The sequence below is a fragment of the Bubalus bubalis genome, chromosome 10 (genome assembly GCF_019923935.1).
Source record: "Bubalus bubalis isolate 160015118507 breed Murrah chromosome 10, NDDB_SH_1, whole genome shotgun sequence".
NCBI classification, from domain to species: Eukaryota; Metazoa; Chordata; class Mammalia; order Artiodactyla; family Bovidae; genus Bubalus; species Bubalus bubalis.
This window is the reverse complement of record NC_059166.1, coordinates 51,042,396-51,067,933: the sequence shown is the minus strand read 5'-3', so window position 1 is coordinate 51,067,933 and position 25,538 is coordinate 51,042,396. Positions and strand designations below refer to the sequence as shown.

The 25,538-nt window shown below is 37.3% G+C and overlaps 1 protein-coding gene across 1 annotated transcript in view; it reads right to left on the bottom strand.

Annotated features, from left to right (window-relative positions):
* Positions 1 to 2,912: 2,912 nt before the first annotated feature.
* Positions 2,913 to 25,538, bottom strand: part of FHL5 (four and a half LIM domains 5) — a 57,192-nt gene continuing 34,566 nt past the window's right edge. The window contains exons 2-6 of the mRNA XM_044924306.2: positions 20,652 to 20,822; positions 19,692 to 19,866; positions 17,737 to 17,906; positions 13,091 to 13,277; positions 2,913 to 6,995 (exon numbers count right to left, since the gene is read on the bottom strand). Of these exons, the coding sequence (XP_044780241.1) occupies positions 6,832 to 6,995; positions 13,091 to 13,277; positions 17,737 to 17,906; positions 19,692 to 19,866; positions 20,652 to 20,810 (855 nt within the window). The 5' untranslated portion in view covers positions 20,811 to 20,822 and the 3' untranslated portion in view covers positions 2,913 to 6,831. The remainder of the gene's footprint in view (positions 6,996 to 13,090; positions 13,278 to 17,736; positions 17,907 to 19,691; positions 19,867 to 20,651; positions 20,823 to 25,538) is intronic.

The window sequence follows — 25,538 nt, the reverse complement described above, 5'->3', positions numbered from 1 at the left end:
GATGCCACTGGAAGACAACTTTTAAATTTTGCTAATGTTCATATTTTATTGTACTTCCTTGCAGTGTTTTTCTTCACACATAAATTAATAAACTTAGTAACATGGACATATCATACATATTTAATAATACTTTATTTCCACTCAACCTTGAGTCATGAACATTTTCATGTCCCTAGTCTTATTTTTTAATGGCTAAAGTAATTATAAATAGATACCATAATTAATTTATTCTCTTATTTTGGACCTTATTAAAGAATACTGAAGTAAACCTTTCAGTACAAAATATTTGTGTGGTTCTCCAATGATTTTTCCAGTATAAATTCTTAGAAATTGGAATTTCTTGTTAAAAGGATATAAAAAATATTAAGACTCTTTATATACATTGCCAAAGTTCTTTCCAGAAGTACCTTTCTCTCTCCAGCAGTGTATGAAAATAATGAGCCAAATGTATCAAACATGAAAAGAGTTATCTCATAGATATAAGGAAAATATTTAACATTGTTATTCTTTTAGGAGATCTGTTTCCAAGATTGCCATGAGCCCCTATTGATGACAACTAACTGGAGAATTTTGTTTTTAATTTTTAAAATTATTTAAGGTGTACTACATGGTAATTTGATAGATACATATAAAAATCAACATCTCTATCAGTACACACACAAAGACATATATATATAGTGAAAATATTACTATAGTCAGATTTTGAACAATAGCAAATACCTCACGACAGCATTGAAACTGTAAATATTATTGACTTTGGTGACTACGTATCTGTTGGTAGTATTTGAGAGTAATTTTTCCTTGAGAGAGGTTATGCATGCATGCTAAGTCGCTTCAGTCATGTCCGACTCTTTGCGACTCTATGGATTATAGCCCGCCAGGCTCCTCTGTCCATAAGATTTTTCAGGCAAGAATACTGGAGTGGGTTGCCATGCCCTCCTCCAGGGTATCTTCCCCACCCAGGGATTGAACCCGTGTCTCTTACGTCACCTGCATTGGCAGGTGGGTTCTTTACTACTAGAGCTACCTGGGGGACAGATATCAAATTGTAGTTCTCTTGTCAAATTTTATCAAATTTTATTTTCTGTTGTCCATTTATTTTGCTTTCTTCAATTGCCTTGTGGTTTTGAAAATGTTTTATTATACTATAGGGAAAAATGTCTTTAAAAATCAATTAAATTTTCTATTTTTTTTCAGGAATGTTAATTTTTTATTACCACTCTTTTTTCCTTCACTTCTTCTTTATTCATATTCCCTCATTTATTTCCTTGGGTTAGAGTTCTCAGATAAATAGCTTCGTAAATGATGCTACAGAGGCAAATTAGGAGTAGGTTGTAACTTGTATAAATAAAGAGTAAACCTTTGGGATTCCGTGTGTGGACTTCCATAAATGTCAAACCTAATTTTTGTTTTTAGATGTGATGGGAATAGCATTTAATGTCACTGTTTGAGTCATTGAATGGATGTCTGTTGAGCTCATTAATGTTCCTCATTCAGAGAACCCTTTATGGACATCCACTCCATAAGTTTATTACCATTCGTGGGAAAATACTTGACCCAAATACTCTTTGCTTCTCTGTGACATGGATCATAATTCTATCACAGTAAGCTGTTTCCTTTCTCAACCACAGAGATATACAATCCAGGCATTCTGAATACACATAAACTCTGTTACTTCCTGTATAAACTGAAACTTGAGCATGAATCATTTCCATTCCTTTCCCCTCCTTTTTGATTCTCAGTTTGAGAACCATCTCCTCCAACCCCACATTTAACAGGTATGTATGGGTGTGCTCGGTCATATGTGACTCTTTACGACCCCATGGACTGTAGCCTGCCAGGCTCCTCTGTCCATGGGATTCTCCAGGCACGAGTACTGAACTGGGTTGCCATTTCCTTCTCCAGGGATCTTTTGGATCTAGGGGTTGAACCCACATCCCTTGAATTGGCAGGCAGATTCTTTACTGCTGAGTCACCAGGGAAGCCCGATCAATTTCCTTTACTTCTTCTTAGAAAGAGGACCACAAAGTTCCCCAAACATTTCTTTACAGTTATTCCAGCTGACTTTTGGAATGTTTCTGGTAGGACAGTGAAGATCTAAAGATCTGATAGTTTTGGGGGAAGAGCTTCATGATAAAGGTTTATCCCTGCAAGTATAATTTCTAGTAATATTCTGACCATTTCACTGAAGAAATACCATTCCAAGACGTAAATGTTTATTGAGTATTCATAAGAATTTCATCATATATTTCAAAGCCCTATGACTTAAAAAATGCTCTGGAAATGTTTGGTGAGAGATATTTTTCTGAATGTTTCTTTGTGGAATACATTCTGTCATTAAATGAGTCGTCTAATGTAACTCTAGAGAGAATTTAACTGATGCTTGTAGTATGGATTAGCTGAAGTTACATGAAGTCTATTACAGATGCAGATTTTGCTTTAGACAAAATTAAGAAGAGATTAAAAGCAATGAGTCTTACCAATTCCTCCAGTACATAAATGAAATTAGCAGAAGACTACCTCAAAATAAGAAATAAGAAAATTCAACTGAAGTGAGATATCTCTGATAGAATATTTTTAGAATCACAGATATAGTAATTAAAATAATTCTTAGTTTAGAATATTTTATTTTTTTCTTGTCTTTCTTTTTTTATTTTTAATTTAATTTAATTTTTTAAACTTTACATAATTGTATTAGTTTTGCCAAATATCAAAATGAATCCACCACAGGTATACATGTGTTCCCCATCCTGCACCCTCCTCCCTCCTCCCTCCCCATACCATCCCTCTGGGTTGTCCCAGTGCACTAGCCCCAAGCATCCAGTATCGTGCATCGAACCTGGACTGGCAACTCGTTTCATACATGATATTTTACATGTTTCAATGCCATTCTCCCAAATCTTCCCACCCTCTCCCTCTCCCACAGAGTCCATAAGACTGTTCTATACATCAGTGTCTCTTTTGCTGTCTCGTACACAGGGTTAAAATGTGATCATTAGAAGACAGAACATAGATATGGAGTTATTACTGTTTGGGTCAGACAGAATTGAATTATGCTATTCCTGTTTTAATACCCTGAAATGATATTTGAACAGATAGCTAATTTAGGTGTTATAAAAGTGAAGATAAAATTCATAACTATGTAATAGACATATATAAACACTATAAAGTTACTCCATATATATCTTGCTTACTGCCCAGTTAATGTAAAAAATAAATCTCTAAATACAGTTTGAGAAATATATACTATGAAAACTTATTTAGCCTAATAAAATTTTGAAGATCAGAATTTGTAAAACAAGCAAAAATGATATTATTGTAATAATGAACATCTATGATTGTATTTGAGAATAATTTCTGTGCTCAATGAAATACACCTCAAGCATATTATAACCATCTTTTCCTATTTAAAACATGAATTGCTATCAATATACCAAAAGTAGGTTAAAAAATAATTTTTTCTTAAAAAATGATGTTATTATTACTAACAACAGACATACATTTTTAGGTTAATTTTTCATTTGTAGGACTAAATTTTGCAGTGATATTTAACCAAGGTCTTTTTTGACAGTGTGATTCATTTTCACCATGGTTGAGCAATCTTTCCCTCCAAAGTACAATTTAATGTTTCTTTTTTTAAAAGTAAGTTTTCAACCCATGATTGTAGCACCATTACACTTCACTTAACCAGTAGGCCCTAGATTTTTCCAATATGATATGTTATGGTTTTGTTGAGTGAAAACTGAAAACTTGGGCACCCTTCCTTTTATGATGAAAGCAGAAATTCTTTTCTGCATTTTTCTTTTTCATCTCTAACTGCAACATGACAGCATAAAGTATTTGATTGACTTGTTCACTCATCATTAAATCTAGCTCTTGGTTTGCATTACCTATTGCTGCCCCTTTCTTCACTTCTGCAGCCACTAATCAAAGGTATTACTGGAGGTATATCTTCACCTTCAGAAACTTGCCCTCTTCTGTTCTAGGCCACATGCGATCATTAGCACAAGGTTCTTTACACATTGTCATAATGCTTAGCACAATGTTCTTTACATGTTTTTCTCTTCTTTTTAAGAACAGTAACTAACTTTCTCTTTCCCATTCTATTAAGTATAAACCATTTATCCTAAGAGTTCATACTCTCCCTTCATCTGACCCTTTTCTTTAGCAATCCCATTTCTTCTTCCTCTTTGGCACAGTTACTGTGCTATTTCCAAGCCATTGGGTTGTTCTCAGCACACAGATTGGTTTCTAACTGCTTCCTTATTTGTGCAGATGTCATGCCCTGAATCTTGGGAGCCCACTGCTTTCTGAGACAGTCCATTCTATCTTGTGATAAGTCAGTTAGAGGGTTTTCTTTTTATTGACCTAAACCACCTATACATATTATGTATGATTTTTACTTTTATCTTTATGTGTCAGTCTAATTGTGTCTTTTCTCAGTCTAATCATGTCTTTTCTCAGTTGTTGTTGCTCTGTGTTATGTCTATAGTGGTGCTTTTTATGAGCTCTCTGCATCTGGCACTCCAATGCTTCCATACCCTAATCTACCTCCCCACCACCCCAGAATCATAGCAGCTTGAGCTGTAACTGTGGATTGTACATCTTTAATATGTGTTTGATGACTAAACTACCCACTAAATATGGAAGAAATATCTTCTAAAAATAGAGATAATTCCACATTTAGAAGGTAGCTTAGTGATAAGATATACTTAGCTATACTTCTCAAAGGATGACAAAATCTCTGTCTTGGAAATGATTCTGTGAATTAAGTAAAATGCCCCATCATGTGCATACTCACATCCCCCCAGTCTCACACAGCAAAATGCCTGAACGATACCAATTGTTTAAGAAAAACCATTTTGTATGTTTACTTCTAATTGATTAACTGAGACAGTATTACATATTGTATATCCACATAGATTCAGAATGGCTTGGCTTTCTAAATATATTGTTCACTGTTTATTCTAAAGCATTGAACAATTGGCATATTCAGTTCTACATGTGCAATTTCAAGCAATGCAGGAAGAATATCGGTATTTTTGCCTACATTTAAATGTTAATATGAGAAAATATCTTGGCATTGTTAATACCCAGAAAAGGACAATTATGTCTTTCAAATAGCCGATGAAGCCTGACCTTTTATTTGTATCTCTAAATTGCTAACATCTCCAAATGTTCTTGCATTTTAAACTTTTTCAAAAATTGTGTTTCCATAACAATTTTAATTGAATCTTCTGTGATGCTATTTTAATCATTGTAATCAACCACAGCATGTAATTAGACTTCAGTCAGAACCTTTAGTGCACTAATATGAGTAGACACTTATAAAAATGTCGTGTCAGTCTGGATTTCTCCTCCTGACCTCTCTCTGCTGCACCCGTGACGCTATAACCAAGGGTCATAATTGAATGAGAGCAGAGGTTGATTTCCACTTATCCTACGTAATGTGGAAATTTTTGTCCAGGGGCAGCTAGTTAGGGGCATCATCAATAGATGTGTGGTATAAAGATAAACATACAGTGATAGGTTTTCATTAAGGCTGTGACCAGTAAACACACTGGTTTATTTGTAGAATGGTTCCTGAAGGTCGAGAGTGCCCCTCAGAGTCAATATAAGAGACTGAAGTTCTAGGCGCGGTGATGGAGGCAGCATGGGTGACGTAAGTGGCACAGGTGATGTGCGTAGCCCAGGTGTGGAGGAAGCCTCATTTACAGACCTTATTGCTCTGTTGTGCTTCTTCACAGGTCCTGAATTATCAGCAGTGAGTTATTCTTTTTAGGTTTTTATTATTACTAGATTTCTTTAAAACTCACTTTTATGTCTTCTCATTAATCATCTGTGAAATGTTGGAAGGCAAAATGCGTGAGGCTCAGAGCTAATTATGCATTCTATTATGCCTTTAGATATCTGGATGAAAGTCATGTTCCAACACACAATCCCTTCCCTAAAACTCATTTCCACAAGTGATGATTTAATGATCAATTTACTTTAAAGGTTTGCCTTTGGGGACAATGATTACCCTGGTTTGCTCTTTTGAAGGAATAGACTTTTCTTTCAGGGAATATGTAAGTATTTAGGAAAAAAATTTCATTGTGGACTTTGAAATGCTTTCAACACAAAATGTGTTGAAACCTATGCTTCGACTATCCCTGGGGGGAAAGGGCACCTTTGTATCTATGCAGAGAATGAGGGGCATGGTGCCCAGAATTCTCAAATTCCTTTGATTAAATATGGTAACCAACTACTTGTGGAAGTGGGAGGATGAGGGCAAATTGCAGCTTTGTTTTTCAACTCCAAAGTTAGTACTTGTGAACAATAAAAGAATGATAAAATAACAAAATACCTAAATATGATTACTGATGTTTTCCCTGACCATTTTTGTTCTACCATTCACAGCCAAGCATGTTACATATAACTAGTGAGGAATGCAAACATTAGTTTCATATATTTGTCTTTCAATTTGATCTCTTGGTATCCTTCTTACTTTGCAGTTTTGAAAAACATCAGTTTTCAGTAATAAAATCCATGACTTCTAGGTATAGGTTATACATTAGATTACAATAAAGAAATATTTTCCCATATTTTCTAACAGCAGAGTGCAGTATTTTGCAAGGAAAGGTGTCTTTGTGATTTAGAGTGTATTCATTTCTGTTAGACTGTGCTTTTCTGAGCCCTTATAGTTCAATTAGAATGTGTGCAAAAACACTTGTGCTATAAACTCTACATGAATTTTTCCTAAAAATTAAGTCGAGTGCAATGTCAGTTGAGTTTTGGATTTAGTGAGAACAAAAGCAAGGTGGATTTCCGGTGGGGAGGGACTGTCTCCTTCTAGATATCAGTGTCCAGCCCAGAGCCACATTTGCGGCAGAAGATTTCCTTGTTGTGAGTCAGGAAGCCTTCCCCCACCAAGGAGACCGAGCACTTCCCACAGTTAAAGCATTCACTGTGCCACTGGCGGTCTTGAAAGCAGATAAATTTGGCACCTCTGAGACCTGTAAAGCAATTGGAGAAAAAGAGTAATCTATTCTTTCAACAAAAAGATGGAGCATTCTATCAGGTACACTTCTGGGAGCTGGAGATAAAACAGTAAGACCGCATCAAGAAAGTAACCAAGAAATGATGCAACCCGCAATGGCCTGTATCCATTCAGGAATGACACCCACAGGTTCTTCCTTTGAGATCCAGCCAGATACCCAGTCAATTTTGTCCCATAATCTGCATAAGTATGTTGAACTTGGGTATACAAAGCACATATTTTTGGAGACAGTTCCCGATTGCCTAAGACATAAGGCTTCCCTTGTGGATCAGAATCTGCCTGTAATGCAGGAGGCCTGGGTTCGATCCCTGGGTTGGGAAGATCCCCTGGAGACAGGAAAGGCTACCCACTCCAGTATTCTGGTCTGGAGAATTCCATGGACTGTATTAGTCCAGGGGGTCGCAAAGTTGTACATGGCTGAGCAATTTTCACAAGACATAAGGAAATTCAGGGTAGTGCAATGAGAAGAAGGAATAAGTTTTGAAGTCAGAACTTCAAAGTTCCATATCTTATCTAAGTAAGTTACTTACTTAGTTACTTGCTTATCTAAGTAAGTTACTTACTTATCTAAGTAAGAATATTTTTTTCCCTCCTCGTGACCCTGTTTACTTTGAAGCAAAGTTAAGGTAAAATAAATGAATACTTCCCAGCCTGGTATCTGATATTTTAATGACTTTTAGTTCTCTTCTCTCTTTTCTCATGTTTAATTTTATTCAAGATAAAGTCCCACAGTCATATTGTGGCTTGAGACACAATTTCCAAAAGGCTCCAATAGAGAATTTCATCCAAACTGTCCTTAGCTAGCCTCATATGATAACCCTGTTACCTTGCCCAGAGTTGACTACAGTGTAGGATTGCAGCAAAGATGTGTGAATCTGATTCCTGTGGCCACTGAAGCCATGTTACCCAATGAAATCAGCTCCCCCATTTCAACTTGGGCCTTACTTGAGCCATAGGGTTTCTATTAATAAGAAAGGTATGAGAAGTTGAGTCTTTGATGAGACTCTGTCTCTATACCCCAAATATGAATCCAGGGTACAATTCAAGGAACTGATTTTGAGGAGTTGTTAAAAAGGAGAAAAGTCTAAGGTCTGGTAAGGGTTGGGATGCCCTAGACTTGAATCTTCATTTGCCAGCTTTTCTCTAAGTGATCTTAGTGCTATGAAATTCTTGTGGTTTGCTTATCACACTATTTTAGTGAGGCTAAAATAGTTCATGTGCTGATGCACATATAATTTCCAAATATTCCACTTGGTATGGTAAATCAAAAAAGGTGAATAAATATTTTATTTCACGTAAATTCTCCTTAGATATGATAATGAGCTTTTGTTTTCTTCCTGGAAATGTTTTTCGATGCCTTCACATATAATTTACTAGTTCAGGGATACATTTACATCAAATTCTTGTACTTTTCTTGATTAAATTTATAGCTTATTTATGATGCCATCACTACTTTCTAATGAGAGTAAATCAATAATGTACCAATTAATCCCTGTAATGTTATTCAAGACGTTAATAAGCTGATTGAAAGAATAATGTTCCATATATACATAAACCACTTCTGTTCATGAATTTATTACACATCTAGCATTTTGATGCACATGAAATTTTCTTGATTTTGTTATTAAGCTTTGTACAGGTGGAAAATGTAAAAATAATTCTTCTAGAATTTTACAAAGAAGAATAAAAAGGAAGCATCTGGTAGCAGGGATATAAGAAAGTCTTGACTTAACATGTGAGATGTTGATAAACTGTTTTGATTTTGGATGTGTTTACTCCCTCAGATCATAAGGGTCATTTTCAATAAGAAAGTCAACCAGGAAACAGGACTCTGACACCTGTTTTATCTGGCTTCATTTATTCCTAAAATTCAGTAAACTAAGAGCTGGCCTTTGTTGAGCTCTTAAAGATGAACCAGTCACTATTCCAAGCCCTTTACTTCATACAGCTCTCACCTCACTCCATGGGGTAGTTATTACCATCAACCCGACTTTGCAGATAGTAATTGTCAAACAGAGAGTTTAGCCTCTTGGCCAAATCACCCGGCTGCTAAGTGGCAGGTCTGGAATTCAATCCTAGGCCATCTGTTTCAGAGTCTGTGCTTCCAACTTCACCAAATTAAGTCTGAATTTTCTTTCTTAAAGAACATAACCAGAAATATTAGCATCCCTGTCTGAAGAAGTCAACATTTGAAACTCACTTTACTGAAAATAAACAGAAATAGAAAACAGCAAAGATGTGATCTTATTTAATTCCTCATTTTGCAAAGAAGACAAAAGAGGACCTTGGAGGTGAGTTGCATACCTATAGTCACACAGTAATAAGGGGCAGAGACAAGGCCATGGTCTTTTATTCCCTAGATTAGTGCTCTTCCCACTAGGTCAAGCTGCTTCATTTATCTCCTTAGAAAGGCAAATCCTATCTTAGAGGAGGAGAAAAAACTTACAGTTACATCTTGAGTTTGTTCCTTATGCTGCTGCGAAGTCACTTCAGTTGTGTCGGACTCTTTGCGACCCCATAGATGGCAGCCCACCAGGCTTCCCTGTCCCTGGGATTCTCCAGGCAAGAACACTGGAGTGGGTTGCCATTTCCTTCTCCAATGCATGAAAGTGAAAAGTGAAAGTGAAGTCGCTCAGTTGTGTCCAACTCGTAGCAACCCCATGGACTGCAGCCTACCAGGCTCCTCCGTCCATGGGATTTTCTAGGCAAGAGTACTGGAGTGGAGTGCCATTGCCTTCTCCGTTGTTCCTTATAGATCTAGCTAATTTAAAATGATGTTTTAAAAGCAATTCTAACATAGTTTCTGGGGATGACATATTGTTTGCCTGAATGTATAACTTTCAGAAGATAAATGTTTGGTATTAATAGTATAGTTCCCTGTGGTACATTAGTTCAAATAGCTCAACTTTAAAGAAGCACAACTACAGAGAATATATATATATATATATATATATATATATATATATATGTATGTGTGTATATATATTTAAAAGTGTTAGTTGCTCAGTTCATGTCTGACTCTATGACCCTATGGACTCTAGCCTGCCAGACTTCTCTGTCCTTGAGATTCTCTAGATGAGAATACTGGAGTGGGCTGCCATGCCCTTCTAAAGGGGATCTTCCTGACCCAGGGCTCAACCCCAGGTCTCTCACATTGCAGGCAGGTTGTTTACCATTTGAGTTACCTGGGAAGCCCATATATATTTAAAAATCAGATCAAAACATACTAAAGTGAGTTGGAAGTTTTTGCAGGCATTTAGTTTCTGGTGTGTCTCAATCACAGAGCCAAAAGAAGATTAAGATAATGATCAACAGACTGATTATTCTAAATATATATCCTGCATTTGGATTACTTTTGGGACACATCTTTGGTTCCTGATCATCCCTATGTTTCATGTGGAAAATGTGGTTTTTCTGTCTGATTTTAAAAAGCTGGGTTCAGTAATTGACCTGCAGCAGTCCATCAGAAAAATCACTTAGACACATGCATTTGCGGTGATGGATCAGAATGGAAACTCATCAGGTTCAAAGCTTGTATAGGCTCTTTAAGATCCATACTAGCCATTTGAGTCCCTGGAAGTTTTCAAACATTTTTAAGTTGTTAAAATTTCTCATTTCTTCATGGAAATCCACCTCCAACCACCCCCCCCGCCCCCGTCTTTTCTGGCCAATTCAAGAAAAGTGTAGAATAAATTGTCTTGAGTCCATCAAGCTGTGATTGCATATTCTACTAAGTTTTTTGAGCTCCAGTTACTGTTACATTTTTGGAAGTTTCATTTCTAACTAGAACCAGTAAAGAGGGTGGCTTATTCCCTTGGCTGCAAGAGTTGCCAGATATGCAAAAGCCGGAGAGGAGAGTTATTAACAGCCCAAGCCTTGGAGCCCTATGGTCTAAAATTGCCAGTGTATGTCCCTGAAAGGGCTGCAGAGGTGACTTAGCTGAATGATTGTGGGAGGAACAAAGGGGGCATGCCCTACACAGTGGGCCAGTCACTCAGCTCCCGTGACAGTGACCTGACCAGGAGTGTGAGGGCAGTATGCTCACCTCGGGCAGGCTCTTCATTTACTTTTTGGCTGAAGAGATGGATTTTACATTAGTTTCCAAGCTTATGCAGGCCAAACAAAACATGCTTGCTGGCCAGATGTAGCCCATGGGCCAGTGTGAGAGTCTAAAAAATATGGTGCCTTGTATGGAGAAACAAGACCATGCTCTGTTTATCTAGGAAACTTCCTCCCTTGCAAAAAAGTGAAACCTATCAAGCTGGGCTTGCAGCAAAACTCTTTACTTGAAGATAAATAAATATTCAATTTTACTTGTGATATATCTGAAGATAGAGGAGGAGAAAAGGTATAAAATAATCTGTAATAATCCTATGTTACATAAACTGAGCCAGAAGCGAAATATGATCTAAGAGTACTAGGAATGGAGAACAGAAATACAGTTCTGCCATGTTATTTGGTGACCATACCTAAAAGAATAGCTATTGAAATGGAATATTACTCAGCCATAAAAGCGAACTTATTTGAGTCGGTTCTAATGAGGTGGATGAACCTAGAGCCTGTTATACAGAGTGAAGTAAGTCAGAAAGAAACAAATATCATATATTAATGCATGTATATGGAATCTAGAAAGATGGTACTGATGAAATTATTTTCAGGGCAGCAACGAAGGCACAGACACAGAGAACAGACATATGGATTCAGGAGCCGGGGAAGGAGGGAGACAAGGGACATATGGAAAGAGTGACATGGAAATATATATTACCATATGCAAAATAGATGGCCAATGGGAATTTGCTGCATGACTCAGGGAACTCAGATCAGGGCTGTATAACAACCTAGAGGGATGGGATGGGGGTGGAGGTGGGAGGGAGCTTCAGGAGGGAGGGGACATAGGTATTCCTATGTCTGATTCATGTTGATGTTTAGCAGAAACCAACACAATACTGTAAAGCAATTATCCTTCAATTGAAAATAAATTTTTAAAAAGGAGAGAAAGAAAGAAGAACTATTAGGTCTCTCAGGGATGAGAGTGTCAGTTCTCTTATGACAGGATTAGCATTTTAGAAGTAACTCTGGGGAAAATACAATGTGCTTTTTACCTTGAAAACTCATTTAGCACAGATAGATTTACCATTTATGTTATTTTCAAATCATATCACACATATTTTGTTCAACAGAATGCTATCTTGTTTTATCTATTCATAATTAGATAATTCTGTAAGTGAACAGAATGAAAAGAGAATAATACATTTGTTAGAATCATCTTAAATTGAGGTTTAATTAATTCCTCACCTATGCTATTGTAATTATTATAACTTCTGATTTTTGCACAGTACTTGCATTTAATTAAAACTTTTTCTATTTTAAGGCTCCTTTACGCTTGTTTAGAATTGAGCAGCATTTTGATTTATAAGTATCCCTTTCTCCCACTCAGTTTGTTAAAGTTCTACCTCAACTCAGGCCTGGAGAAGGATGTGGCAACCCACTCCAGCACTCTTGCCTGGGAAATTCCATGGATGGGGGAGCCTGGTAGGCTACAGTCCATGGGGTCGCAAAGAGTCTAGGCGACTTTCTTTCTTTCTATAGTTCCTTCTGGAGAAGGAAATGGCAACCCACTTCAGTGTTCTTGCCGGGAGAATCCCATGGATGGAGGGGCCTGGTGGGCTACAGTCTATGGGGTTGCAAAGAGTCGGACACGACTAAGCAACTAACACACACACACACACACACACACACAACTCAGGCCTCCTTGTGAAGGTCTTCTTTGTTCATCTTACTCTCCTTCTTTCTTGAACTATTGCTTTACTTTGAGTCAGTACCATGAAGTTTTAGTATTAATGACTCTCTACAGAGCCTAGCTGCCTTAATTATACTCTATACTTACCTTGAGGGTTCTGTGTAATATTCATATTTATATATAAGTACTCATGTTTGTTTCAAAAGGAGACATAAGGGAAAGATCATCCTTTTTAAAATGACATTTCCTAAATTAACTGTATAGCATTTTCAGAACCATACTTTTTCATGCTAGGACTATATTAAACTTACCAGTAATAGGCTTGGTGCAGGCGGCACACTTTTTGGCATAAAGATGGTTGTAGCAGTCCAGACAGAATGGATAGTCATCTCTGGACATAAACTCTTCCTCACAGAGCTCTTTCCTACAGCCGCTGCACAGAAAACACTCCTTATGCCATGGCTGGTCACGAAACGTTATCCCACCTGAAGTTATCACCTGAGAAATGATCACAAAAAAGGCAATGATCATGGAATGTCTTTTGTGATTCTCTGCTTTGTCCACAAGTGGTACTTCGAGCTACCCTATCACCTTGTGTCAGGATGCCTTTTTCCTGTGATTTTTTTGAACCAAAGTAAAACAAAAGGCTATCTCGATCAAATAGAACTGATGAGAATTATCCTAAATTTTCTCCTACAGTGTTATAGGGAAGAAGCAGGGTCATGATGAGCTCAGGAAGATGAAAAAGATATAAGCCCTTGATTTCTTTGCTCATCTTTCTCTTTCTTGTTGGTCTTCAAAGATCTGCCATTAGACTTAAGATACTTTCTATGCTATGTTCTTATGTTCACATATAACTTCTAAGAATCCTAAAAAAAAAAAAAGCTATTTTTTCCTGAATGCTTTATTCAGCAGTAGCAACCCTGAAAGGATTTGCTCAGCACCATTCCCAGGAGGTGCTAGTGGTAAAGAACCCATGTGCCAGTGTAGGAGCTCCAGGAGATTCAGGTTCAGTCCCTGGGTTGGAAAGATCCCTCAGAGGAAGAAATGGTAACCCATTCCAGTATTCTTGCCTGGAGAATTCGCATGGACAGAGGAGCCTAGTGGGCTACAGTGCATGGGGTTGAGAGAGCTGGACATGACTGAAGGAACTTGGCATGGCATGCATCATCTGCTGATAATGACTAATATTTCTAAGGTGTTTTTTCAGTCTTTAGTCCTGTGCTTAACCTGTTCTTAACATTCTCAACATCCTGACACAGTATCTTCCCTCTTTAGAGATGAACCACTCCAGAGAGTTAGAGCAGTTACATCTCTTGCTAGGGACACACAGAGTGAGAATTCAAACCTGCAGCCTGATTCCACAGTCTGTGTGCCTAACCGCGAACATAGTACTGAGACGAGATTGCTTTGCACTGATAAGCCACTGAGAAGTCTTTGTTGAATGAATGAAGAAACACCAAAGGAAGAATGTTTGAAAGCAATTCTAGTATTGTACCTAGCACAAACGGGATGACTGTGGGCAACTGCGTGTTTTCAGTGCTAGGATTCAGTCATCACTGCTGTACATTGAACCGTAATGTGTAATGTGTTAGGGTTTTGCAGAGATGCTTGTTACTCCTCCATAAAATATTTTGTAACCCAGTTTAATCCATGGATTCTACCTTTTAAAAGACTGAGATATCTCTATTTAAAAATCAGATGGAAAAATATTAGACAACTTGACTTGTGTAGCAATTTTTAAGTCCTAGCATCTTTCAAATCCATGGCTACTGAGCTCTTGGGGGTGGCTGGGGAACCTGGCAAGCATTCATAGAAATGTCTTCTAATGACTGAAGCAATGTGATATCTGAGATGGCACCTGTAGTCTTTGATGCAAATTAACTAGATATAGAAAAAGTCTATTCTAAGCCGTTCTATTGTGACAAATTAAACTGTCTATGCTCTAGGCTTTTGAAAACATTATCCTAAAGATATTTAAAAATTTTCCAATGACTACCTTAATAATTAAATTTCATATAAAGTTATTTTTTGTAAATGAGAAAAATATATATACTGTTCTAAATAAGTAAATGGGAAACATAATGGTGTGTGTGAACTAAAGCAATTTAAAATACCCCCTACTGACTTCAAATGCCTTACAACAGGCACAGCAGAATTCAGGATTCTTTTGATTTGTTTGGTCAAATGATTAGCAGGCAAGGCTTAAAAGATTCAAAACTTGAAAACTGTATTCACAGCAAAATGAAACTTGATGTATACACTAAAGATTGTTTCATTATGGAGATGAAACTCTGGAACATTAAAAATAGCTTGTTTGTGATTATATTCCTTTTGAAGAGGCAGACAGGCTAAGATGAAGTCTAATATCCAAGCCTGGTTTTTGATACTGATTGATCCCAGGATTTAGAACATGTTTCTTCTCTGGCAAAGTGGAGGCAACAATGATTTTGCACTCAGTGGATGACAGCTGATCAATCTTAGAACATGTGAAACTTGTGGAGTTTGAATTCAAAGGACTGTTGTTTGAGGTTACTTGCTTTCTGGTAGAAAATACATTTTAGTTTAAGAAAATAAAATCTATGAAAAAATTCTGTGGGCTGGTTGTCAAGTAGTTTTTGCTTATTTTCTTTTGTTTTATATTTGGTCTTTGGCTTGGGTTGAAACAAATTGTTTTTCTTCGGCTTGGATCATCTTGATTAGAAACATTTATATCCAGTTTTCCTTAAAGGACTTGCAGTTTTAAAAAATTAAATAGAAAATAATCTGGCATGTTGTGATCTGTCTACTACCCAATACAAACATTTCATAAATTTTTGGGGACTTAAAATCATGTCCTAAATATAGGGCAGGCTCCTCTAACCTGGGAAACATCAGGGCTTTGGCTCCAGACAGTGCTCAGCTATGATATACTAGAGAAGATATTTGAATCTTGAATAGCATTGAAGGAAACTTTACATCATGTGCCCAACAAATGATTTTAAAATGACTCCCACAAGTCTCATTTTAGTGTAAGTCCTTAAGAAACACAGCCTAAAAACGGCCAACTTAGTTGTCCCTCAAAACAATCAGGTCAATCTATCCATTTTATTTCCATCATCTCTTTCTAAATGCATTTCATTGACTTTTGCAGAGCTTCATCTTCATCTGTCTTCAGGGTCATAGAGTCTAACTGTTTCTTGTGAAGTCATTTTCTAAGTCAGTATTTCTGATAGAGTAATGGAAGTCTCCATGGTTGAGATGGTTTTATGTCATGTTACTTTCAGTTGTAATTTTCAGCTACCACAATCCTAAAGGAAATCATTTCTGAATATTCATTGGAAGGACTGATGCTGAAGCTGAAACTCTGATACTTGGGCCACCTGATATGAACTGGCTCATTGGAAAAGACCCTGAAAGATTGAGGGCAGGAGAAGGGGAAGACAGAGGATGAGATGGTTGAATGGCATCACCGATTCAGTGGACATGAGTTTGAGCAAGCTTCAGGAGTTGGTGATGGACAAGGAAGCCTGGCATGCTGCAGTCCATGGAGTTGCAAAGGGTCGGACAGCAACTGAACTGAACTATCGTGTAATTTAATAATTGTAACTTAGGAGTTTATCGATGCCTCCTCAAATGCAGTATCAGTATTTTAAATATATGTAGAAACTCACTGTGTGTGTTAATTTGTAGATAGTGGTAATGACATGCTAGCTGTCTGGATGCAAATATGCAAATAGTCTTAAGAGATCTGCTAGAGTAGCCTGTCAGAGAAGGCAATGGCACCCCACTCCAGTACTCTTGCCTGGCAAATCCCATGGATGGAGGAGCCTGGTAGGCTGCAGTCCATGGGGTCGTTAAGAGTCGGACACGACTGAGCGTGGACACTGAAGTCGGACACTTCACTTTCACTTTTCACTTTCATGCATTGGAGAAGGAAATGGCAACCCACTCCAGTGTTCTTGCCTGGAGAATCCCAGGGACGGGGAAGCCTGGTGGGCTGCCATCTATGGGGTTGTGAGAGTTGGATATGACTGGAGCGACTTAGCAGCAGCAGCAGCAGCAGAGTAGCCTGTAGATCAAAAGTGTTTAGAAACCACTGTACTGAATTAGTACATGTTTCCATGATTCAGACTTTCTGATCACAACTTACAGGGTATTTGAAACTTATGATACCTCACAGGTCAAGGATTTCTTTGAGAACATCAATATATATTAATGGATTACAGATATTTTATCAAGGTGATAGAGATGAGTGACTTTTTCATATAAAAGCTTAGAGGATAAAAAAAGAATTGTACCAAGTTTACTTGAAAAATGTGACTTTTTTTCCTATTGGAAAAGTTTGAATGGGTATCCAAGTTAAAAGGCCCTACATGAAGCTTTGCAACTGGAGGCGAAGGAAACCACTTGTAGTGCTTAGCCTTCTTTCTATCTAATGAATGAGTTTCCCTAATGAGCTTGTCACTCTTGAGTATCATTCTCTTATCTGTCTACTGCTAGAAATATAAAAGCTTCAAGCCAAGAAGACATTTACATTGCTTGGATATAAAGTGAGGAGTGAGATATCCTGTTTAAATTGGTTCCCTTAGTCACTCTGTGAGACAAATCCATCTCCCTCTGAAATTATATGGATCAAAAATTTTCTAAGAAATATTTGTATTCAAAGAGAGATGTGGGTCCTTCTCCAGAATACGTGAAATCTTGCATGAACATCAGTGAATGGAACTGGAATATCAAATCACTTGAGCTTTTGAAACATTAAATTCATGTTCTGGGCGGCAATTTATGGTGATAAAAATAGATGGGCTTCCTCACTGTGACAGGTAGTGCTTTTGAACTTGTTGGAATTCAGTACTAACGTGAGTGTGCAAAGATGGCTATAAGATGATAGTATCAGTTAATTACAAATATATAATGTTGCTAAAAAGCAATGGTTTGGAAGATTTCATAAGCTTCATGCTCTATAGATATTTACCTTCTTACAAAAGCTGCAGTAGTGAGCAAACTCCTTCTCAAAACACGGCACACAGTAATTGCCACTCTCTTTGGAAATCAAAGGTTTAGTTCCTATTGGCTGTCGGCAGTGCTCACACACAAAGCAGGTTTCATGCCAGTAGTTACCCTTAAATTCCATTTTGCGGGAACCTGGACCCCAAAAGTAAGAGTCTATTAGTACAAATCAAGTTTCATTGTTTTCTTTTAAGCAGTAATACATCAAATCACTTAAACTATATGTTAAGGTGATAAACTAATCAGCCACATAGAAAAAAAATAGTGTTTGGTTTCCAAAACATTTATCTGAAAAAAGAGGTCGATAGAGTTCAGCCACAATGATGGTGAATTACTCTTTCACTGGAAATTCTTGTGCTGTTTCATAATTTTATGATGTGAAAGGACTATAAAAGTAGACTCTGAAAGGCTGCACATGGTTTAGATAAATTGGGCCATAATAAGAATTACAAGCATATTAGGAATGCCCAGGGCACAGACTCCTGAGATTGATGTTGTGCACTTACAGTCTCCTAGAAAAATCTTTGAATCTATAGTAAGAAAATGAGAGAGAATTGTTCTTATGCTGCTGTCCATAGGTATTGAGAAGAGGATCAACGAAGAGGATTATTACTTGCCTAAAGGTGCAACAGTTTACATGGATCCTTGCTTTCCCTGAGAGAAAAGAAAGATGACTGACCCTCAGACCAGTGTGTGTTGAGATACAAAATGATGCTTGATTCCATTCTCCTATGGTGGGCTGTGCTTTTTGATGCTATTGGTTCTGCCTAGGACAGGGTGCTTAATGCAGTTTTAGCATTATTTATTGGTGTAGATTTTATTCCCTGGTTCAGTTTCTGGTTCAAAATGTTTCTATGAATTATGTTTATGACAATATATAAAAGACAGTACACTTGGCCCATTGGAAACAGAAAGTATAATCTTTTCATTTCTAAAGTACACTAAATGAGATAAAGAGATAGTAAGAAATATGTCTTTCTGAAAAGCAGGGTTTTGTGTAATAGTCCCCTTTATCTGTGAAGGATACATCCCAAGATCCCCAGTGGATGTGTGACACTGCAGATAATACCAAACCTTGTGTGTGTGTGTGTGTGTGTGTGTGTGTGTGTGTGTATATACCATGTTTTTTCCCCTGTACATACAGACCTATGTTAAAGTTTATAAATTAGGTATTAGATTAATAACAATAAAATAGAACAATTATAACAATATACTGGAATAAACATTATGTGAATGTGGTCTCTCTTTCTGAAAATATCTTGCTGTACGAATTTAATGCCTTTTCCATCTTCTCTACGTACTTACCATGCACTGTGGCCGTAACTTGCAGTTTGAGGCATGACAGCAAAACTAGCATAAATTTTTCCTTCTTCATGATTTCATGGATGGGGAATTTGTTCTTACATTAGATCTTGGTAACCTCAGCATGTGATTTATTTCCTTATTAAATTAAGAACTGTCTTTTCATTTAAAAGAAGCACTTTATGGCTTTTTTTCGGCGTACCTGATTGCCAGCATCACTACTATTGCACTTTATTTTATTAACTAAAATAAAGGTTTCTTGAACATGAGCACTGTGATACAGCAACAGTCTGATCTGGTAACTGAGATGGTCATTAAGTGACTACTGGGCAGGATGCTCTGGACAAAGAGATGATTCATGTCATGGAACAGGTGCAGGGAGGTTTCATCACACTACTCAGAACAGTACACAATGGAAAACTTAAGGAACTCTTATTGCTGGTATTTTCCAGTTAATATTTTCAGGCTTAACATTTTTGACCTTGGGTGACAACAACCATGAAAAGTGAAACCATGGAAGGAGAATGGGGGTACTAATGCACTACACTCTTCCTGTGCTTGGGTTTAATTTAAAGCATTGTAGTTTCAGTTATAGACCAAAAGGCCTTGAGATCTTACCAGGCATGATGGTCTTCTTGCAGTGAAAGCACTTGAAAGAGCACTCATTAGAATAGCACTCCGAGCACAGCAGGCGCTCATCCTTGGCAGCAAAAGGCTTTTCTACCAAAGAGTGATTGCATTTGGTGCAATTAAAGCATCCTTCATGCCAGTGACGGCCTTTGTAACAAAGATCCTTCGAGACAGAGAATAAAAGTTAATTAAATGTGTTTATGATCAAACAGGCCATTTTGTAAGACAATACTAAACACTCTGGGGCTCTGGTGCTAGTAGGTTTTGCTGTTAGCTTGAGGGCATGATGTTATTGATACTACTACCTGGAGAGAGGCGACTCTCTGCCGCAATTAGGAGCTAGAGCCTGCTTCCTTGGTTGGTCACAAAAGATAGATGGAAAATAAGGGGACTCTCCTATTTCTTCCAATTTCCTGAGATGATTTTTATTTTTAGATGATAACATCCTATTACTGTTTAAGATTTAAGTAAACAAAATCTCAACACTACTTACCTAAAGCAAAGATTAAAAAAAAGAGAAAATAGACAACAATATGCATTCTGGTAGGAATGGGCTATATGCATGAGGGGTGTCAGGGCACAGTGTCTTTAATGAATATGAAACTGATTCAGAGTTAGGAAATAAAGGTTTTTGAATCTTTATACTTCCAATTGTTTATGCAGTTAGTCATTTATACTCTTGTCATTCTAGAAAAAACACTTTAGCTGTGTAACTTGGGTCAAATAACTTCTTTAATCTTTAGCGTCCTAAACTGTCTCCCAAGATCACTGTAAGGATTAAAGCATGTGTTATGTTTCACAGTGCTGAGCCTTGAACATCAACTTGATTGATGATAGCTTTGAAAATCCTTATATCTAGTAGCAGAGCCTTAGATTATTAAAGAAAAATAGGAATCACAACACATTTTTCTGCTGATCATATGCAATAATTCTGTGAATTAAACCTACCTTGGAACCTGATTCAATTGGTTCTTTGCACTCCTCACAATAGTTAGAAAAGATACGATCATAACAAGAAACACAGTATGGATTGTCATCCTTTAGTACATATTTCTTCCCAAGAAGTGATGCCATGCAGTATTGGCAATAAAATTGAGGAGTTGTCATTTTGCCTTAATCCTATGAATAGAAAAATAATTCACATACATAAAGGCAAAATTTTTGATAAATTATAAAGCCCCAATACAGCATGAGTCAAGCACTTGAATGGATTTATATCTTCTTATATGAACACCCACCAGTTTAGGAAATACGCTGTAGTCATGGTGACACTTGGAGGGATTTAGGAAAGGCTACTCTCCCATCTTGGCAGTTCCTGCGTATTTTGCTAGCAAAACGCATCAAGCCAGCAGCCGGAGTGTGAAAAAACATCTTGTATTCATCATTCACTAATGTGGAATTCAATGAGAAAGTGATATTTGTTGAAATAGGGTGGTTTCACCTCCAGGATATAAATATGAACTGTTGATAGAGCTTTCACTAACTGTCATCACTTACTAGCTTGTTGTAGAGACCTGGAGGTGGAATTCCATGGAAATAAGTCTTTTTTTTTTTCTAACTGAAATAGAAATTACTAATCAAGTACATTGTCATTTTCTATGCCATCCTTTTATTTCCCAAATTTTTGGGCTTCCCATGTGGTGCTAGTGGTAAAGAACCTGCCTGCCAATGCAGGAGACTTAAGAAATGCAGGTTTGATTTCTGCACATTAGTTAGTTCTAAGGTCCCTTGAGACATTCTTCTTACCTGTGGCTTCACCCTCCCCAACTACACTGTTGTACCTGCCATTGAGCAATATGTAGACATGCAGTCAAAACCATCAGTGGTAGAAAAGAGCTATAGGCTTCTTAAAGTTTTAGGGCTAAACTAACATGTACACAGAAGGAAAAATAGCAGCAGCATTTTATAAAATGAAAAATATAAAGCCAAGGTTAAGAGAAGAATTATAGTTATTTTGTAAATTTAGGAAAACCATTTAACAAAATACATGGATTTCAAAAGGTTTTTATTCAGTTGTTCAGTCATGTCTGACTTTTTGCAACCCCATAAACCACAGCACGCCAGACTTCCCTGTCCTTCACCATCTCCCAGAGTTGCTCAAATTCATGTCCATTGAGTCAGTGATGCCATCCGACCATCTCATCCTCTGTCATCTCCTTCTCCTCCTGCCTTCAGTCTTCCCAGCATCAGGGTCTTTTCCAGTGAGTTAGATCTTCACATCAGGTGGCCAAAGAATTGGAGCTTCAGTTTCAACATCAGTCCTTCCAATGAATATTCAGAGTTGATTTCCTTTAGGATTGACTAGTTTGATCACCTTGCTGTCCAAGGGACTTTCAAGAGTCTTCTCCAGCACCACAGTTCAAAGGCATCAATTCTTCATCACTCAGCCTTTTTTTTTTTTTTTTATTGTCCAGCTCTCACATCCATACATGACTACTAGAGAAACCATAGCTTTGACTATACAGACCTTTGTCGGCAAATTATTATGTCTCTGCTTTTTAATACACTGTCTAGGTTTGTCATTGCTTTTTTCCAAAGAGCAAGCATCTTTTGATTTCGTGGCTGCAGTCACTGTCCACAGTGATATTGGAGTCCAAGAAAATAAAGTCTGACACTGTTTCCATTGTTTCCCCATCTATTTGCCATGAAGTGATGGGACTGGATGCCATGATCTTAGTTTTCTGAATGTTGAGTTTTAAGCCAGTTTTTTCACTCTTCTCTTTCACCTTCATCAAGAGGCTCTTTTAACTCTTCTTTGTTTTCTGCCATAAGGTGGTGTCATCTGTGTATCTGAGGTTATTGATATTTCTCCCAGCAATCTTGATTCTAGCTTAGTGATTCATCCGGCCCAGTGTTTCTCATGATGTCCTCTGCATATAAGTTAAATAATCAGGGTGACAATATACAGCCTTGACATGAAAAGTGAAAGTGTTCCACTCTGTTGTTCCATGTCTCGTTCTAACTGTTGCTGCTTGACCTGCTTATAGGTTTCTCAGGAGACAGGTAAGGTGCTCTGTTATTCCTATCTCTTAAGAATTTTCTGCAGTTTGTTGTGATCCACACAAAGGCTTTAGCATAGCCAATGAAGCAGAAGTAGATGTTTCTCTGGAATTTTCTTGCTTTTTCTATGATCCAACAGATGTTGGCAATTAATTAGGATTAAACACGAGTTTTTTGTTGTCACCAAAAGCAGTACCACTGATTTTCTTGGAAAATAAATATACTATGAACTATAGATACTTTCTAATTCTCCATCTCAGAAATTTGTTTTTTTTTTCAATTTTAGCAAAATGAGAAAATCCACTATTGTGATGCTTTTTTACAGAATTTTTAGTGCTAGTTTTTATTTACTGTATTTAAATTGCATTCCCACATAGTTTGCCTTCTTTTATTTTAATGGTAACATTTTCAGCTGAGTATCTTGCTAAATGTACACTGTCATTAAGTCTGTATATAGTAGATCTTCAGTAACAGAGAAAAGACAGGATTTGGAACATGTGTGTCTTTTCTAAGGAAGGACGAAAATTCAGACTAGAAGTTCCCAATGGAACATGCCAAAATTATCTGCGAAGAATATTGAATCCCCTATTTGATTAATTCCATAGAAATGTCCCTTTTACACAAATACAACACACACTAAAAGGATTGCTGAGGGCTTGGAAACAGGAGGAAATAAATGTGAATCCCTTGAAAGATTTTAAAACTCAAATTTTGTTCATGTTTACAGTGATCAAGTGTTTTATCTCTTAATAGTGAAATAAAATATATACTTTTAACTTTCATCACTTCGTATGGAAAATGCCATTTTCATTAGTCATGTATTTCTTTAGTCTTAGATGTGTATAATGGAGAAGGCACTGGCACCCCACTCCAGTACTCTTGCCTGGAAAATCCCATGGACAGAGGAGCCTGGTAGGCTGCAGTCCATGGGGTCGCTAGAGTCAGACACGACTGAGCGACTTCACTTTCACTTTTATGCATTGGAGAAGGAAATGGCAACCCACTCCAGTATTCTTGCCTGGAGAATCCCAAGGACGGGGGAGCCTGGTGGGCTGCCATCTATGGGGTCGCACAGAGTCGGACACGACTGACGCGACTTAGCAGCAACAGCAGCAGATGTGTATGATACCACCATGAAGCATAGCCTCTCAGAACTTAGAAACTCCCAGGCTACTTCCATTTTGTGAGGCTTTTAGTATATTATAAAAAGAATAAACAACCAAAGGGATCACAAAATTGGCAGATTTTCAAGTTTTTATTTTAAACCACACTTTAAATACAATAATACTTGTACCTCATTTGGTGATCAGTTGTCTAAATATAAAATCTAAATCTAAATATTTTATAAAAATATTGATATAGAAGTATATATCAATGAATATAAATACTTATCTAAATGTAAGTATGGGAAGATACGGTTCTGCCCCATCTCCATTATAATTACATAATAGGTCTTGCTCCATAAAAATTCTTAACAAAATGGACCATATTTTCCTCAGTTTCTTTTAAAAGAGAAAGTACATCTTATTCCACCTGTTTTTTAAAAGCAGTGTCAAGAAGCTGGGGAGGGTGAAAGAGTCAGTCCAATATCTCAAAACTGTATAATTTTGTATTTTATAGAATGATACAGTGGGAGTAGGCATTTGGTCCAGGTCAATGCGTATTGAAATATCTACTCAGTAATCGCTGAACTCTCTGCCCTCAAGAAGTCTGGATCCTCTTAGCTCTTACCTTGGTAATAGTGAATATAATTTGAGATACAACAAACTGAATATTCACTCTCTCATTCTTGGTTGGGAAAAGTACACTAAGAAATCCAGTCCTCATTTTTATGAAGTCTGTCATTTAATTATGGGTATAGGAATACATCCACATAGAGTTTTCTTAAACAGGAGTGTTAGAACCATATAGAATATGATACACATTCCACTAGAACCATAGAATTCTTAGTGATTTTAGAAAGGAGTGAGGAGCTACAGCATAGAAGACCTTCCTAGGAAGATTTTAAAGAAGTTAAACTTTTGCAAATCTGTTAGGAAGGAAGGAAGAGAACAAGGATTTTGATTAGCAGGGAAGGAAGGAGAAAAGACAATGAGAGAAGGCATGGGATTACATCTAAAGCTGGGAAATGGTAAGTCTTGCCAACAGATTTTCACCAGGTATATTCAGGATAAAAGAAGACCTTCCAACTATTTAAAGCTATTTGAGCAACAGTTAGAACTGGACATGGAACAACAGACTGGTTCCAAATAGGAAAAGGAGTTTGTCAAGGCTGTATACTGTCACCCTGCTTATTTAACTTATATGCAGAGTACATCATGAGAAATGCTGGGCTGTAAGAAGCACAAGCTGGAATTAAGATTGTTGGGAGACTGATGTATAGAACAGTCTTATGGACTCTGTGGGAGAGGGAGAGGGTGGGAAGATTTGGGAGAATGGCATTGAAACATGTAAAATATCATATATGAAACGAGTTGCCAGTCCAGGTTCGATGCACGATACTAGATGCTTGGGGCTGGTGCACTGGGACGACCCAGAGGGATGGAATGGGGAGGGAGGAGGGAGGAGGGTTCAGGATGGGGAACACATGTATACCTGTGGCGGATTCATTTTGATATTTGGCAAAACTAATACAATTATGTAAAGTTTAAAAATAAAATAAAATTTAAAAAAAAAAGATTGTTGGGAGAAATATCAATAACCTCAGATATGCAGATGACACCACCCTTATGGCAGAAAGTGAAGAGGAACTAAAAAGTGTCTTGATGAAAGTGAAAGAGGAAAGTGAAAAAGTTGGCTTAAAGCCAAACATTCAGAAAACTAAGATCATGGCAT